Source organism: Schistocerca cancellata, chromosome 11 (assembly GCF_023864275.1).
Source record: "Schistocerca cancellata isolate TAMUIC-IGC-003103 chromosome 11, iqSchCanc2.1, whole genome shotgun sequence".
Taxonomy (NCBI): domain Eukaryota; kingdom Metazoa; phylum Arthropoda; class Insecta; order Orthoptera; family Acrididae; genus Schistocerca; species Schistocerca cancellata.
Window position 1 is genome coordinate 62205735 of NC_064636.1, and position 16594 is coordinate 62222328.

General features: G+C 41.1%; 1 protein-coding gene across 14 annotated transcripts in view; it reads right to left on the reverse strand.

The window, feature by feature from the left end:
* The window catches only part of LOC126108459 (eukaryotic translation initiation factor 4 gamma 1-like), a 647729-nt gene that overhangs the window by 223364 nt on the left and 407771 nt on the right, over positions 1-16594 (reverse strand). For all 14 annotated transcript variants that reach the window (XM_049913677.1, XM_049913682.1, XM_049913688.1 and 11 more), the window contains 3 exons: positions 15739-15794; positions 11131-11238; positions 582-683 (listed from right to left, as the gene is read on the reverse strand). In XM_049913677.1, the coding sequence (XP_049769634.1) occupies positions 582-683; positions 11131-11238; positions 15739-15794 (266 nt within the window). The remainder of the gene's footprint in view (positions 1-581; positions 684-11130; positions 11239-15738; positions 15795-16594) is intronic.

Consider the following 16594-nt stretch of genomic DNA (forward strand, 5'->3'; position numbering starts at 1 on the left):
TAATGCAGTTAATTTTTTTATTGGGAAACACTTTCACTATAAGCAGCAGTTTTGGAGCCATTCGAGAAAAATGTAAGATAGACCTCTCCCCAACGTTTGCACCCTATCTGTCAGGATTTTTAAAATTTGCGACTAAGGAATGTTGTCCCTTACTCTGCTTCATTGACTGGATTATATATTTTCTTTAACTGAAAGCCTTTAATAGGTTTAATGCAAATATATTTTTTTGTAATAGTTACACTTTGATTGTGATGTCGAATATACTGTAACTGCACATTCATTTCCGATGTAACACTGAAAACAGTAAAAAACAACAACAGAGCGAAGAGTATATAGTACTTTAAAACTAATCCTAAAGCAAAGAAACAGCAAAGTTGGCAGAAAGTAGTAGAGAAATTAGCAGAACTATACATCAAAATAGGCAAAAAGTGAAAGCATTTTTTATGTTCCTACTTGTGAAATCTGAACAAAAGGACCATTTCCTTGGCGAACTTTTAACCATTCTGACATTTTTGATCAAGCCGGTACCTTGTAATTTTCCTACAGTGCTGAAATGAGAAAAACAAAGGATGTGCACTTACCAAAGGCATCTGGCTCGGACTAAGGTACATTGCATTTTGCCCAACTCCTAAGGGAGGTAGTCCAACACTAGGATAAACAGCTTGCATTTGCATTGGCTGCATCTGAAACAAGTTTTTTAATTATTTTCTCTCTGATCACAATGGTTGGTTACAAAGAGATATTTAAAACAAAGTGTAAAATCACATAAAACCAAAGAATTAAAACGAACATTTCACTGATCAGGAACACACAAAGAAAAGGGTGATATTACCGACAGGTAGACAGACAGATACACAATTTGGGGGTCTTGATTCACCACATGCACCTGAAGATATAGCATTATACAGAGACCATGCTAGATTTGTTATTTGCATTATGATCTGAAAATAGACCAAGAGATTATTTCTAACATGGGGAGGGACACACGACAGCCAAACAGCAATGATAAAAGGAGTCAACAAAGATTGCTTCTCTTTTTAATTGACAATTATTTTGTTTCTATTTCTGTCACAGTCATTTCCGTGTGATATTAACATTCAACGGCACAACACAACATGGGAGACTCAAGGAGGCTCGGATCCTAAGAAAGCCCCTCCAAGTGACCCACGAAGATGCTGGCATACGTCTCACTTTCAGGGGGCTTTCCTGGGATCCATAAGCAGGTTTACGTACATTGGTGACATCTTTACCACAGGGACTCACAGTGAGGCTGACCTGTTAAAATTTCTGGAATCTCTATATACCTTCTCCCATTTAAATTTCACACAGTCCTAATACGAATCCTATTTTCCTTGATGTAGGTCTATTCTTCACTGAACCTCATCTACACATTTCTGTACACATTAAACCAACCACCAAATAACAATACTCACATTTTCACAGTTGCCATTCTTTCCAAGTCAAACATTCTCTCCCCCACAGCCTCGGTGTTAAAGGCAACCGTATTTGCTCGAATGCAGACTCTTTTGAGCAGTACACCATGGTTCTCACCTCACTCTTCAGCCTAGTTCAAAAGCTGATTTCCCAGACCATCACACTACATCCTGGTACTGCTGGCCCCTCCAAAAAAAAAAGTCTGTGGAGTACACCACTTATCACTCAGTATTATCCTGGTGTTGAATCTATTAATCGGCTACTTCAACAACCCCACGATTTCCTAAAACAGTCCCCTGAAATGAGATCCATTCTGTCTGAGATTTTGCCCACCACACCTAGAATACTTTTTAGTCACCCTCCAAATCTCCACAATACACTTGCCAGAACCTCTACATCCATCTCCCTCCCATCTGGCTGCTTCCTCTGTGACTGTGCCCATTGCATGACTTTCCCTATGCACCCTCCTACGACCACCTACACTATCTCTGTGACTGGCAAAACGTACTATCAAAGAGAAAGCCACTAGTAAAACAACATATATCATATACCCGCTGTCATGTAAACACTGTTCAGTCTTTTACATTGGCATGACAATCACCGAATTATCAGTTACAATGGGTGGACATTGGCAGAGGCTGTGTAGTGGCAACACTGAATACCCTGTAGCAGAACGTGTTCAACAACAGAACAGTCATGACCTTGGTACCAGTTTCACATGTGCCAGCTGGATTTTTCCACAGACTGCTCAGATTGTCACCCAGGTCATTTATATAGATCAGAAACAGCAGAGGTCCCAGGACGCTTCCCTGGGGAACACCCGATATCACTTCAGTTTTACTCAATGATTTGCCGTCTATTACTACGAACTGTGACCTTCCTAACAGAAAATCACGAATCGAGTCGCACAACTGAGACGATACCCCATAGGCCCGCAGCTTGATTAGAAGTCGCTTGTGAGGAACGGTGTCAAAAGCTTTCCGGAAATCTAGAAATACGGAATCAACTTGAGATCCCCTGTCGATAGCGGCCATTACTTCGTGCGAATAAAGAGCTAGCTGCATTGCACAAGAACGATGTTTTCTGAAACCGTGCTGATTACGTATCAATAGATCGTTCCCTTCGAGGTGATTCATAATGTTTAAATACAGTATATGCTCCAAAACCCTACTGCAAACCAACGTCAATAATATAGGTCTGTGGTTCAATGGATTACTCCTACTACCCTTCTTAAACACTGGTGCGACCTGCGCAATTTTCCAATCTGCAGGTACAGATCTATCGGTGAGCGAGCGGTTGTATACGATTGCTAAGTAGGGAGCCATTGTATAAGCGTAATCTGAAAGGAACCTAATCGGTATACAATCTGGACCTGAAGACTTGCCCGTATCAAGCGATTTGAGTTCCTTCGCAACCCCTAAGGTATCTACTTCTAAGAAACTCATGCTAGCAGCTGTTCGTGTTTCAAATTCTGGAATATTCCATTCGTCTGCCCTGGTGAAGGAATTTCGGAAAACTGCGTTCAATAACTCCGCTTTAGCGGCACAGTCGTCGGTAACAGTACCATCGGCACTGCGCAGCGAAAGTACTGACTGTCTTGCTGCTTGTGTACTTTACATACGACCAGAATTTCTTTGGATTTTCTACCAAATTTCGAGACAATGTTTCGTTGTGGAACCTATTAAAGGCATCTCGCATTGAAGTCCGTGCCAAATTTCGCGCGTCTGTAAATTTTAGCCAATCTTCGGGATTTCGCTTTCTTCTGAACTTCGCATGCTTTTTCCGTTGCCTCTGCAACAGCGTTCGGACCTGTTTTGTGTACCACGGGGGATCAGTTCCATCCCTTACCAATTTATGAGGTATGAATCTCTCAATTGCTGTTGCTACTATATCTTTGAATTTGAGCCACATCTCGTCTACATTTGCATAGTCAGTTCGGAAGGAGTGGAGATTGTCTCTTAGGAAGGTTTCTAGTGACACTTTATCCGCTTTTTTAAATAAAATAATTTTGCGTTTGTTTCTGGTGGATTTGGAAGAAACGGTATTGAGCCTAGCTACAACGACCTTGTGATCACTAATCCCTGTATCAGTCATGATGCTCTCTATCAGCTCTGGATTGTTTGTGGCTAAGAGGTCAAGTGCGTTTTCGCAACCATTTACAATTCGCGTGGGTTCGTGGACTAACTGCTCGAAATAATTTTCGGAGAAAGCATTTAGGACTATCTTGGAAGATGTTTTCTGCCTACCATTGGTTTTGAACAAGTATTTTTGCCAAGATATCGAGGGAAGGTTGAAGTCCCCACCAACTATAACCGTATGAGTGGGGTATTTATTTGTTACGAGACTCAAATTTTCTCTGAACTGTTCAGCAACTATATCATTGGAGTCTGGGGGTTGGTAGAAGGAGCCAGTTATTAACTTAGTTCGGCTGTTAAGTATAACCTCTACCCATACCAATTCACACGGAGTATCTACTTCGACTTCACTACAAGATAAACCACAACTGACAGACACAAACACTCCACCACCAATTCTGAGTAATCTACCTTTCCTGAACACCGTCTGAGACTTTGTAAAAATTTCTGCGGAACTTATTTCACGCTTTAGCCAGCTTTCTGTACCTATAACTATTTCAGCTTCTGTGCTTTCTATTAGCGCTTGAAGCTCAGGGACTTTCCCAGCACAACTACAACAATTTACAACTACAATTCCGACTTTTCCTTGATCCAAGCACGTCCTGAATTTGCCATGCACCCTTTGAGACTGCAGCCCACCCCGTACTTTTCCAAGGCCTTCTAACCTAAAAAACCACCCAGTCCACGCCACACAGCCTCCGCTACCCGTGTAGCCGCCAGCTGAGTAGTGTTTCAGCAGTACTCTCTGTCTTGCGTATTACCCAGTCTTCCACCTTAGGCTCTCAGATTCTCAAATCTCATCAGGTGCAGCCCCCAACGATATCTTTCCTTTATAGTCTTTCCTTCTCATCCTGTCCGCTAAAGCTTCCCTGACCCAGGGTTCTGGGTGACTTAACGAACTCTGCCCCTTTTCCAAAACCTCTCTAGTCTCTTTCCTTCACTCATCTTCCTCACTCTTCAACCCTTTTGCCCAAAGGATCCACTGGCTTCAAAGGCTTCCATGCTTAAAACTTTTTTTTATATATGCATTCCAGTAGAAGTTACGTATGGCGAGGGACATGTGTGTACGTAAAGAAACGAGGTATATGAAATACAAATTCTTGTGTCCCTCCAAAGAAAGCATTCTGGGCACATTTCTGCTGATATGAATGTGGTGTTCAGCATTCCATAGAGTTGCAGCTATGTAAAGAGATGTCGTACAAACAGCACGAACTGCAGCAAGGAAACCTCAAAACTTTACCGCATTAAATGAACTGGGTTATAAATAATTGTCAACAAATCCTATCGCCAATAATCCATATTCTGGGCATACGAGATTCATGTAAAATGTTACCAAATGTCTTCTCTGAGAACTACAACAGATAGTTTGGAACCCCACTCGTGATGGAAACCTACAGGATCCAAAGGCTACAACTTCAAGAATGTCCACATCAACACTGGTATCAGTGACCATGATGCTATTGTGGCAACAATGATTACCAAAATACAAAGGAAAATTAAAACAAGCAGAAAGATATGGATGTTCAGTAACCTAAATAAAAATCCAATAATGTCATATCTCAATGAAGAACTTGAAAGAGGGAACCTCCACACGGTCTACAGTCACTGTAAAGAAACAAGTGATTACAGTGGAATAGGTGTAAAACAAAACATAGAGCTATAGATAGATGCTGAATGAAACACATTTGGCTGTTAAGAGAGCAATGTGTCAAGCCTTCAACAAATACTCTAACACAATACCCAAAGACATTCTGGTTGTATGGAAAGGCAGTCACTGGCAGAAACAGTGAGGTGTCTAATCCCTAACAAATGAGACAGGAACTGTAACTGAGGGTAGCAAAGTAAAAGCTGTACTGAATTCGCGGCTCTTCTCTAACTGTAGTTTATCGCTGATCCCTCTAACAAAAAACAGTGCCCAGTTCTTGGAAAAAAGCACAGGTCACACCTATCTACAAGATAGATAGAAGAATTGATGCACAAAACTACCATCCAATATCCTTGACATCAATTTGTTGTAGAATCTTTCTAAAACATCGATCATGTGAAACCCGACTTACTTTTCTCCCGTGACATACTGAAAGCTTTGGATCGAGGCAATCAGATAGATGCAGTATTTCATGATTTTTGGAAAGCATTGACTCATTACCACACCTATGCATGTTGCCAGCAGTAAGATCGATATGGGTTATTCAGTGAAATTTGTGACTGAGTTGAGGACTTTTTAGTAGAGATGAAAAGACTTCGCCAGATGTAGAATTAACTTTGGGTGGCCCCAGTGTAGAGATCCTTCTGTTTATATTGTATATTAATGACTGTGGAAACAATATTATTAGTAACCTCAGACTTTTGCAAATGATTTAGGTACCTACAATGAAGTAATATCTGGAAGAAACTGAGTAAATATTCAGTAAGATCTTGACAACATTTCAAAGTGATGCACTGAATTAACTGCTCAAAAATGTAAAACCGTGTATGTCACAAAACAATAAAACATAACATCATCATAAGACTATAATATCAATGAGACACTGTTGGAATTGGACAAATCGAACGAATAACTGGGTGGATGAAATGTAATGATCACACAGGCTCAATTGTGGGTCAAGCTGGTACTGAAAAAACTGAACTGGTACATCTTGGTGATAGACATGAACTATCCCGAGAAAGGCTATTAATAAAGTTTCAAGACGCAGCTTTAAATGATTACTCTAGAACTACACTGCAACCCCTTACGTATCACTCACACAGAAATCTTGAGGATAATATTAGAATAATTACTGCACGTACAAACGCATTCAAACAACCATTCTTCCCACATTTGCTACGTGAACAAATAGGGAAGACACCCTAGTAACTGGTACAATGGGACATACCCTCTGCCATTCACTTCACTTCACGGTGGTTTGCAGAGTATAGATGTAGATGCTTCACTGGGAAAACCTCACTTATCCTCCCCTCCATACAGTTCCGAACTCCCCCTATGAGATTTCCATATTTTTGGAGCCCTTGCTTTGGACGAAGAGATGCACACCTGGGAACAACCATGTTCCCCTAGATAACCACAATTATTTTACCATGAAAACACTGACTGTCTCATCTCACTGTGGTATAAATTTACTAACATTTATAACAATTACTTTTTGAACAGTAAACAGTTAATATTTCTTCGATATTCCTCTTTCATTTGACTCATCCTCATAGTTGTAACTACAAATAAGTAAGTTTGTAATTGTAACAACAAGCACATAACAGACTTTCAGCAGTTAACAGAAGACTGACAACAGCAAACAACCCATATCAAAAGGGAGCTGTATCAACTGCTAGCATACTAATCTCTAGCAGCAATCTACAACATTTGGTGGTCTGTAGTACAGATTTCCTGTCTTCTAAATTACTACTGTGTCTAGTGCTTTGTACACGCTCTGCTGTGTCTATGAAGTTTCTAGTCTGTGATCATACATTTCAGAGCAGTTGAATTTTCATTCATGGTGTGTGTGTGTGTGTGTGTGTGTGTGTGTGTGTGTGTGTGTGTGTCTCAAATTACATTCTATGAATAAAGAAGACTATTCACCAAACAACAAAAGTGTTGACAAAAACGAGAGAGAGAGAGAGAGAGAGAGAGAGAGAGAGAGAGAGAGAGAGAGAGAGAGGCACCTTGACATGTGCACCCCACCCCTCACCCACACACAGAAGCATGCACCTATACACGCACAAACACATGCAAGCACACACACAGGCACGTGTGCACAGCACCATCAGAGAAGTTTTCATTCTTCCTAGCACATCTGTTGATGACTCAATCTCTACTATTTGCTTGGAGGTCTCTTTTACGCACAAATAATTTACATTGACAAACCTTTCCTTACATTACTTAAAATCATATTGTGTGTTCTATAACTCATCACTACAGTTATAACTCCTTCACAAGTGTGGAGTTGTGGAATCTGCATGCTGCTGACCCACCTAGCAACACTACATTAGCTTCTGGATGAACTACCAAACGATCAGAAATCAGCAATCCAGAACACTTACAAACATTAAAGAGCATGAAGCAATAGTTTTCTCACGTGGGTATTCGAAATGTTAGCAATATCTTCAGCAAAGTCCACATAGGAAGGAATTTTATAGTGACTATCCTAGAATGGCTTGTGTGACACTGCACGTTCAGTCAGAAGAGCAATTCAAACACTACAGATAGTTGTTACAAACCAAATATTCTACAAGCTGAAACAGTAAGGAAAGCTCCACATGTGTGTATGAAGGCAACATAAGGATGTGCATTTTGTAGATCAGAGGCACACTTACTGTACCATATGAAGAATGTGTGTGTGTGTGTGTGTGTGTGTGTGTGTGTGTGTGTGTGTGTGTGTGTGTGTGTACCTGTTCTGCACAACAACACACAAAGTAAATCATGCCCTGGTTTCTCAGTGGTTTAGCTTCGAAACTTCAGTATAAAAATGAAACAGGAACATTCTCTTCACACAATAATAAAATGGAAACATTCTCTTCGCACAATAATAAAATGGAAACATTCTCTTCGCACAATAATAAAACGGAAACATTCTCTTCGCACAATAATAAAACGGAAACATTCTCTTCGCACAATAATAAAATGGAAACATTCTCTTCGCACAATAATAAAATGGAAACATTCTCTTCGCACAATAATAAAATGGAAACATTCTCTTCGCACAATAATAAAATGGAAACATTCTCTTCGCACAATAATAAAATGGAAACATTCTCTTCGCACAATAATAAAATGGAAACATTTTCTTCGCACAATAATAAAATGGAAACATTTTCTTCTGAAGATGTGGCTATCCCATCGCCTGGACCAAGTGCGATTTCCCCATACTTAAACCTGCGCTCAATCCATTGGTTGGTTTCATCACAGCAGTGCTTTCCTGTGCTCAGTTCTATTTAATATGCATTGAGGCCTATGTAATGTAGAATTGACAACTAAATGTCACCAGAGGCAGAATGGCCAGAATAAAAGGAGGCAGGAGTACTGTGTTGTCAATAGGAAAGCAGTAACTGGGTCGATCAACTAAGTTCTGCGACTTCGAACAAGCTCCCAAGGTTCCCTGTTGGTGACGTGCCTGTGAAGTGGAAACTTGAAGGAAGATGATGATGATGAAGTCCCATACTCCAAGGAGCATAGGGAACGGTGCGCGAGACCCGCACCGCCGACTAGGCAAGGTGCTAGCAAAATTGGTTTGCCACTGCCTTCCTCCGACCATAATGGGGATGAATGATGATGATGAAGACGACACAACACACCCAGTCATCTCGAGGCAGGGAAAATCCCTGACACCCCCCCCCCCCCCCCCCCCCCGGGGGAATCAAACCTGGGACCCCGTGCTCAGGAAGCTAGAATGCTACCCCAAGACCATGAGCTGTGGACTGATGATGATGTCCCACACTCCGTAACAGAGTATAGGGGACCATGCGAGAGACCTACACCGCTGTACTAGCCAAGGTACTAGTGGAGATGGTTTGCCGTTACCTTCCTCCAACCGTAATAATGACGATGAAGACAACACCACCACAAATCATCTCGAGGCAGGTGAAAAACCCTGACCCCGCCGGGAATCTAACCCTGGACCCCGTGCTCGGCAAGCAAGGATGCTACCGAGAGACCACGAGGAAGAAGCACAGCCTAAATTGAGACCAGGCAGACCTTTGTGTACTGATGGGCAGGGACCATTGACCATTTCAAAGGTTTGTAAATAATTGCATGAAGACTAACTGGTGAGCTACACAGTGCTACCAATAACCCAAATAGCACGATGGGGTGCAATGGTGGAGCAACTGCTCAGAAGTCACACATTTCTGTAGTCAATGGTAAGCGACACTCGTGATGGTGTAAAGAGCGATGACGATGGATACTGAATAAGTGGAAACTTAATTATTTGGACTGGTGATTCTTGCCATACCCTGTGGCAATCTTGTGGAATGCCTCGGGTTTGGTAAACACCTGGAGAATGTTACCTGCCCTAAGGTGTAGTACCAAAGGTGAAGTATGGGGAAGGCCACGTAAGGGTGTGTTTTTCATGGTTAGGGTACAGTCCTCTTACCGAACCCAAAGAAACTCTGAACTTGGGAGAATATGAACACATTTTACAGCAATATGTACTATTCGGAGGCAATGGCTGGTTGTCTCAAAATAACAACCCATGTTGTCATACAGGCAGATCACCATATGTAGTCAGCTCCGGACAATAGTTAACCTCCGGTAGATGAAATATTTGCCACAGTGGCATTTTCCTAATGTAAAAATCAGTCACTTTGGTCTCTTGGCAATCTAGTTCCAGGGAGACTTCATATCATCCACAAAAGATTATTTTTATTATTTATTAATCCCTGTAACTCCTTACGTGGAGCATATGACCACAGAAGATAATCATCTCAAAATACTCTGTTTAGGGGCCTAAAGGATTCTGGCCCTAAAGCTTTCATACAACCTATTTAACAGAAAGGCAATGATTTCACTTTTTTTACAACTCAACTTGACTTATGTAAGCAGCATAATAGCTCAAAAGCAGTATTGCTACTAAAGATTTAATTTGCACCAGACAAAGTTGGATTTACGTACTTGTGTATCAAACACAATGGTCCAACAACTTTGCTTGATTAATAAGATTCCTTTAATTTACATCTATGGTCACAATCTTTTCTGTTTAACAGATTACCGGTTTCAGTCTTTAATGACGATCATCAGATCTGTCTCATAAAAACAAAGTCCTAATGCACTGCAACCATAGTGGCATAGTCGACTGTTGAAGGACAGCACACTAACACACAGAATTAATACCTTGTCCAACTGAGATCAGTATTACGTCCCTTATAACAGTTTGGAATCACGGGGATCATCCGTGCGAACTCATCATTTCTCAGTGAGGTATTCAAACTATGTATTAATGCCTGCATCTGCTACTGCACAAGGGTGCACCACACATTTACAAATGCTTTGGGAACTCCACATCAATGATTGACTGCACATTTTTAAGCCAACTATATACATTTTTCTCTTCTATACCACCACTACTATTTGTAGGAATGTATCAGATTCAACTACATATGTTGTTATTGTTAAACTAAATAGAACTTACTAACAGTCTTAGACAAATTTGTTTATTTCCAAATAATTTTAAGTGAAAGCACAGACTGTAAATTCCCTTATATCTGAATCATTTCTAATTTAAGATACTAACATTAGTTATACAGAATCCACAACAAAAAATATTAGTTTCTGTAGTATAACAAACCTGTCCAACAACAGTGTAGCAGTGTTATTGTCATCCTGGCAGTCAAAATAGTATTTTTAACATGTCAAGTAAGAGTTCCTTACTACACTCACTCACTATTGTACAAGAGACTGTAGAGCGCGTCATTTACCAAGTAGTCTTTCGACAGCCCTCAGTGAAACAAATTCCAAGTTTACAGCTTGCCTTATTTTCAATCGCAAATTCTTGTATTCCAGTAACACCTTTCTCCTCTGTTTGCTCAGCACTATTACATTTTGAGCTATTTGCCAGGATGAAACACAGATACTCACGTGTTGTGGGAACATCTGTTGTCCGGGCACGTTCGCAGCCATGCTGACAACAGGTGGCCCGCGATTAGTCATCCGAGTTGCTGGTGCTCTCGCATTGAAGTATGTCGGCTGCAAACACCAAAAATCAAGTTAAATATCTGACTGCATGTTTGTAGAAATTACACTTTTGGGAACATTTGATTTAGCATAAAGTGGCATCGTAAATAGCTGGAACAAACACGCACACTGTTAATAGCGTAAGGGACAGAAATCGTCAAGTTCACGTTCCCAGCCCAAATACCGTTACTGCAAGGTGAGCTGAAGTGGACATTCTTCAGTTCCTCAATATGTGAAAATACCTCTAAACAGAATATGATTTAGTTTTGGTTTTGAAAAGAGTCTAAAGCATCTGCACAAAGTTCAATCTGCTAATAAAAATATTACTTACTGTATTATTATTTAGCACTGCATCGTACAAACACAGATTTGCTCAGAAACAAACAGTACACAAAAAATAACACTGATCAGCAAACAGACTAGGCCATTCGGTGTTACGGGCCACGGTACAAGTGAACAAGGAACGAAAGGCACACTTCCACCGAAGAAAATCAAAATGATATTGCACACGACAGAACAGGTCAGCACGAGTGGAACTAGAAATTGCCTAATATTAAGTCCCGACAAAACAGTGAAGCAGCCAGAACACACAGTCCGATATGAACGTAACTTTGATTACAGATGAAACACACTGTAACAAATAGAAAGCCATCACACTGCATTAGTGTCATTCGTGTTTAGTGGTGTCACTAGGCCTGTTAGAGCATATAAGGGGTGTCGACAGTAATGAACGATCACTGTGAAAGTTACAGATGCCATCTGAGAAATAGTAACTGACTTCCCGAATAATCCCACACCGTTAATCAGAAACTAACCACAGCAACAGGACTAGGGAACAAGTGTCAGCTGCACAGGCTGCCAGTAACATCACAACAAATGGCAGTATTAGGAATGGAGCTGTGACTGGGAAGCATGAACTGTCAACCAATACCACTGCACTGTATGTGGTGACAAATAGCGGTTCTGCACAGCCCAAATGACCACTGTCAGAAAGTACGGCAGAAACCTGGGGAGAGGTTACACTCTTCCAACATTCTGGAGGGGCACAGTGGTGTTAATCCCGGCATCCGGCGGGGAGAGCAGTCTCATATAACTTCACATCGAGGCCGGTACCGAACCGAGAATCCGACGGCACAGTGGCACATCACACACATTCCGTGTCCTCGTGCCCCCTGTCGAGCTATGGTAGTGTGGCAGCACTTTTCGACAGAGAAAACGGTAGCCCACACGTGCCACGTGTGTGTCCGACCATCTGCACAATGTCGAGGAACTTGCACGGCCAGCGACATCCTCGAGCTCATCCCCGATAAGAAGTGCAAAACAGGCTCGGATGTCAACTCCGTACCAATGGGGGCAGCCAAGTTATGACAGCTGTGGACCAGCTCACCTCAGACAATGATATTCCTTCGTGACTGTTCCCAACTGAATCAATGCACGCATCCAGGCCAAAGGGGGTGCTATGTCATACTGATACGTTGCCTCACTCTGCTAAATGGTGTGTAAATTTTACTCCGATTAAATCTCCAAAATAACATACCGTAACCCTCACACAGTGAATTTTCATTTCGTTTCCCTCTCCTTCTGGGTGCTTCACATTTTTTTATCAGGTATTGTAGTATTTACTGTACGGAAAGAATTCCAGAGACATGAATTGCTAAGACCTTCCTAACTGAACAGTATAGTACATTACATACAATGATCCCAATTTGCCTAACAAGTCATAACCAGCAACTATTGTTCGACGACTATACTCAGCTGTCAACTGCTCTCATTTCTTTGTTTCCCTGCATTTAATCACTTTAATAATGAGCAAAAGCCAAAATACTGTTTTACATTTTCCAAAAGTTTCTCGAGAAATTCTTCACTAAAGAAATAGTACATAATGTTTGTAAATTTAATACTGCTATGCTACTATAATTCCCTAGTTTTATTTTACAGGTTGATTGAAGAAATTATTTTATGCGGGACAGCACCAACTTGTGAAATGCTGTCAAAAATAAAAATGGACAAGGTGGCTGACTGCCGTATTTTGAATTAATCCATACTAACACCAGTAAAATCATTTCTGTTCTGTCCCATACGACTTCCTGTCCTGCGACTTAGAACATATTTTGGTTCGAACTGATTGGCCAATACCACCACCTACAACAAGCTCCGTAATTAGATACTGACTACAGAAGAACAGTAGATAGATTAGGCTTTGGGGGGGGGGGGGGGGGGGGGGAGGATTCTTTGCACTGTCCATCAATTTGATGAAATATTGTAAAAATAATGTACAAACAATTTAATATGTGACTAAGGATTGTCAATATTAAGGAGAGTAAGTTATTTCAGTTGATAAAATGGAGGACACTGGTTTCAATCTAAAAGATTGCCATTAAAAAGCCAACAAACATTTCTAACATACAGCATGTATCTTCATGTCACTGATTTACCAAGAAAGCAAACTGCACTTGGCCAAATACCCAGCCAAAAAAAAAAAAAAAAAAAAAAGGATTACAGAAGTGCTTTTTAAACTTTGAATGTTATGTTTCAAAGCTGGTTACACAATAAAGTGAAAACTTGGAAAAAAATTTTGTAGTTGAGTCTGCATAGGTAGATCCCTCACAGTTGCAGCAGGCTGGGAAATGCAGCTTCACGTATCGACCTCTACCAATAATGTAACACAATTTTGTAAACCTGTATCTCAACAACCACGTGCTGTCACAGCTCTGTCGACAGTTACTGTTATCCCCTCCAGAAATTAGCACTTCACAGTTGAAAGCTGGCAACAGAGACGTGAATTGTCAGGGACAATCTTAAGCATTCTCTACTATAGTTGTAGAAAAATATACTCAAATGCTTATACCAGAGTTCCAGGAATAAATTGACGAGTTTGTTTTCCAACATGATGGAACTGCACTATTTTAATCCAGACATCCCATATAACAGAAACATCAGAATTACGAAGGTGAGTTGGAAAGTAAGTTTCCCCTGTCGACTGTGGGAGAGTAGTGTGATAAGGGTGAAAGACGAAACTGCAAGTGAAAGCGCACGTGCAAGACACTGATACACCACTGCATAGAGGACAACCGCGATTGAGCACATGGTGCTGTTGCAGTGCCTGCGCAAAGCGGAGGACAGCTGATCGGTCTTTTCCCGGAGCTACGGAAAGAAGGTGCGTTTTGGAGTCGTCGTCAAAGGCGGAAGTGAGAGCTGTTATCCACTATGAATGGACATGTGGAGTATCAGGCACAGTAATTCATAACCACCTCGTTGAGGTGTATGGGTCAGGTGTGATGTTGAGGCAAATGGTGCAGAGATGGTGCCAGCAATTCAGCAATGGACGTCAGCAAGTGCAAGACATACTGAGACCTGGATGATATGCACAGCCACTACAGATGCAAATGTCAGGAAGGTGGATGACATGATTAAAGCGAACTGGTGTATCACCATTGATGGAGTAGCGGCAGAATGAGGGAGCTCCCAAGATCATCCACGACGTTCTTCTATACAGGAAGGTGTCAGCATGATGGGTGCCCTGCCAATTGACCCCAACACACATGGAACAATGCATGCCGGTCAGCCTGGAACAGCTTGTGCGTTACCATGAATCTGGCAATGACCTTCTGTTTCAGATTGTGACGGGAGATAAAACGTGGGTCCACCATTACACCCCCAAATCAAAGGCCACATCTGTGGAGTGCAAACATCCATCACCTGTCCGAAAGACGTTCAAAAGCACTCCGTCTGCAGGCGAAGTGCAACTCACCGCTGTCTGGGACGTCAAAGGTCTTTCGCTACTGGACGTTCTAGAGGATGCAACCATCAATGCTGTGCGATACCGCGCCACTGTCAAAATCGGTGATTTGGAAAAAGCTGTCTGGCCTTCTCAGATCTGGCGTTCTGCGGTTGGATGACAATGCAAGACCACATGCGGCGACGGCAACATAAAACCATATTGCAACTCTCGGTTGGGAGCACCTACACCATCCGCCTTACAGTCCGGATCTCGCACCAAGCGACTTTCATCTGTTTCCTGCTTTGAAGAAGACTCTCGGCGGAAGGCGCTTTGGCAGCAATGCTGATGTAAACAAGCCATTCAAAGCTTCTTCCGTATGCAATGGCCTGACTTTTTTACTGGACGGCTTTTTTAAGCTTATAAAACAGTATGACAAATGTCTATGAACTTGGAAATTATGTAGAAAAATAAAGATATGTCTTATCTTTCATGTCTCCTCCTCTTTTTTTTCCGTTCACACACAACTCTGACCACAGTCGACAGGGGAAATTTTTAACTCCCCAAGTAGAATTTTAGATCACGCAACTGCAAGAAGAAATACACCCGTCACCTCAAATGTTAATCTTAGTCTATTTTTACAATTCTATCAAAGATGATATGCTCTTGACTAAACCACCAGGAAGTTTGATAGAATTGCTACAAATAATTCAAAGGACAGTGCTTTCTATTGCTGGTGCTTTGCTGAAACGTTAGTATAACAGTCCTGTATGATCTACAAAGTGTATACTGACCTGTGACTGGTTTTGTCTAGTCGCATTCTGCACTTGAAAGCCTGAAAGTTGGCCAGCTGCAACAAAAAGAAACCAAACAATCAGGTAAAATAGCACACAACAAAATCAACCTAACAAGCTTTACTTCTCACATCAAATCAACTATAGAAATAGGTGACAATAACCAATATTTTTCACTTACTCCATTAACAAAACCAGTCAGTGACCACAGGTTCAAGATATTAAAAATCTAGTGGTGGGCAGGATTATTGTAAATGCCTCAGGAGTATAAAGAATTTTTTATACTTTACCACTTTTGCTTTCTTAAAGTGGTCAAACAAAGTAATTAAGAATGTTGTTGATAACACAATTAAAAACATACAAGCAATACCACTGCGCAAAGCTTACTGGCTCACTAGTAATGGTCAAGACTTCTAAAAGCATGAACTTAATTCATATCATTACCAGTACCGCTTATCACTCATACTACAGTACAGTTCAACTGTCCCACTTAAGCTGTACCTAAACGAACTCGCTGGCCGAAATAAAAAAAGGCACTGTTATGGAATACAGTAGAGCTATCATTTCTTATCTTCATATTAGGTTCCGTGGGATATTCGAAATACACGGGAAAAGCCAATTGTCAACTCACAAATTATAACAGTGTATTAGCGTATTCTCTAGGTATTTATCTAGAGTGCAATCTTCCAGCTTTCAAAAAAATTTATCCATTGAGAAACAACTCAAAAACATGGTTTTTAGGTAATAACACCGAGCTGTGGATTCCAAGTTGGCTGTGTACAGCAAATGGCTGTAATTTTTACAATATATACCAAAGATCCCAATCTCTAACAGCAACGAAAATTTTCTCGATATC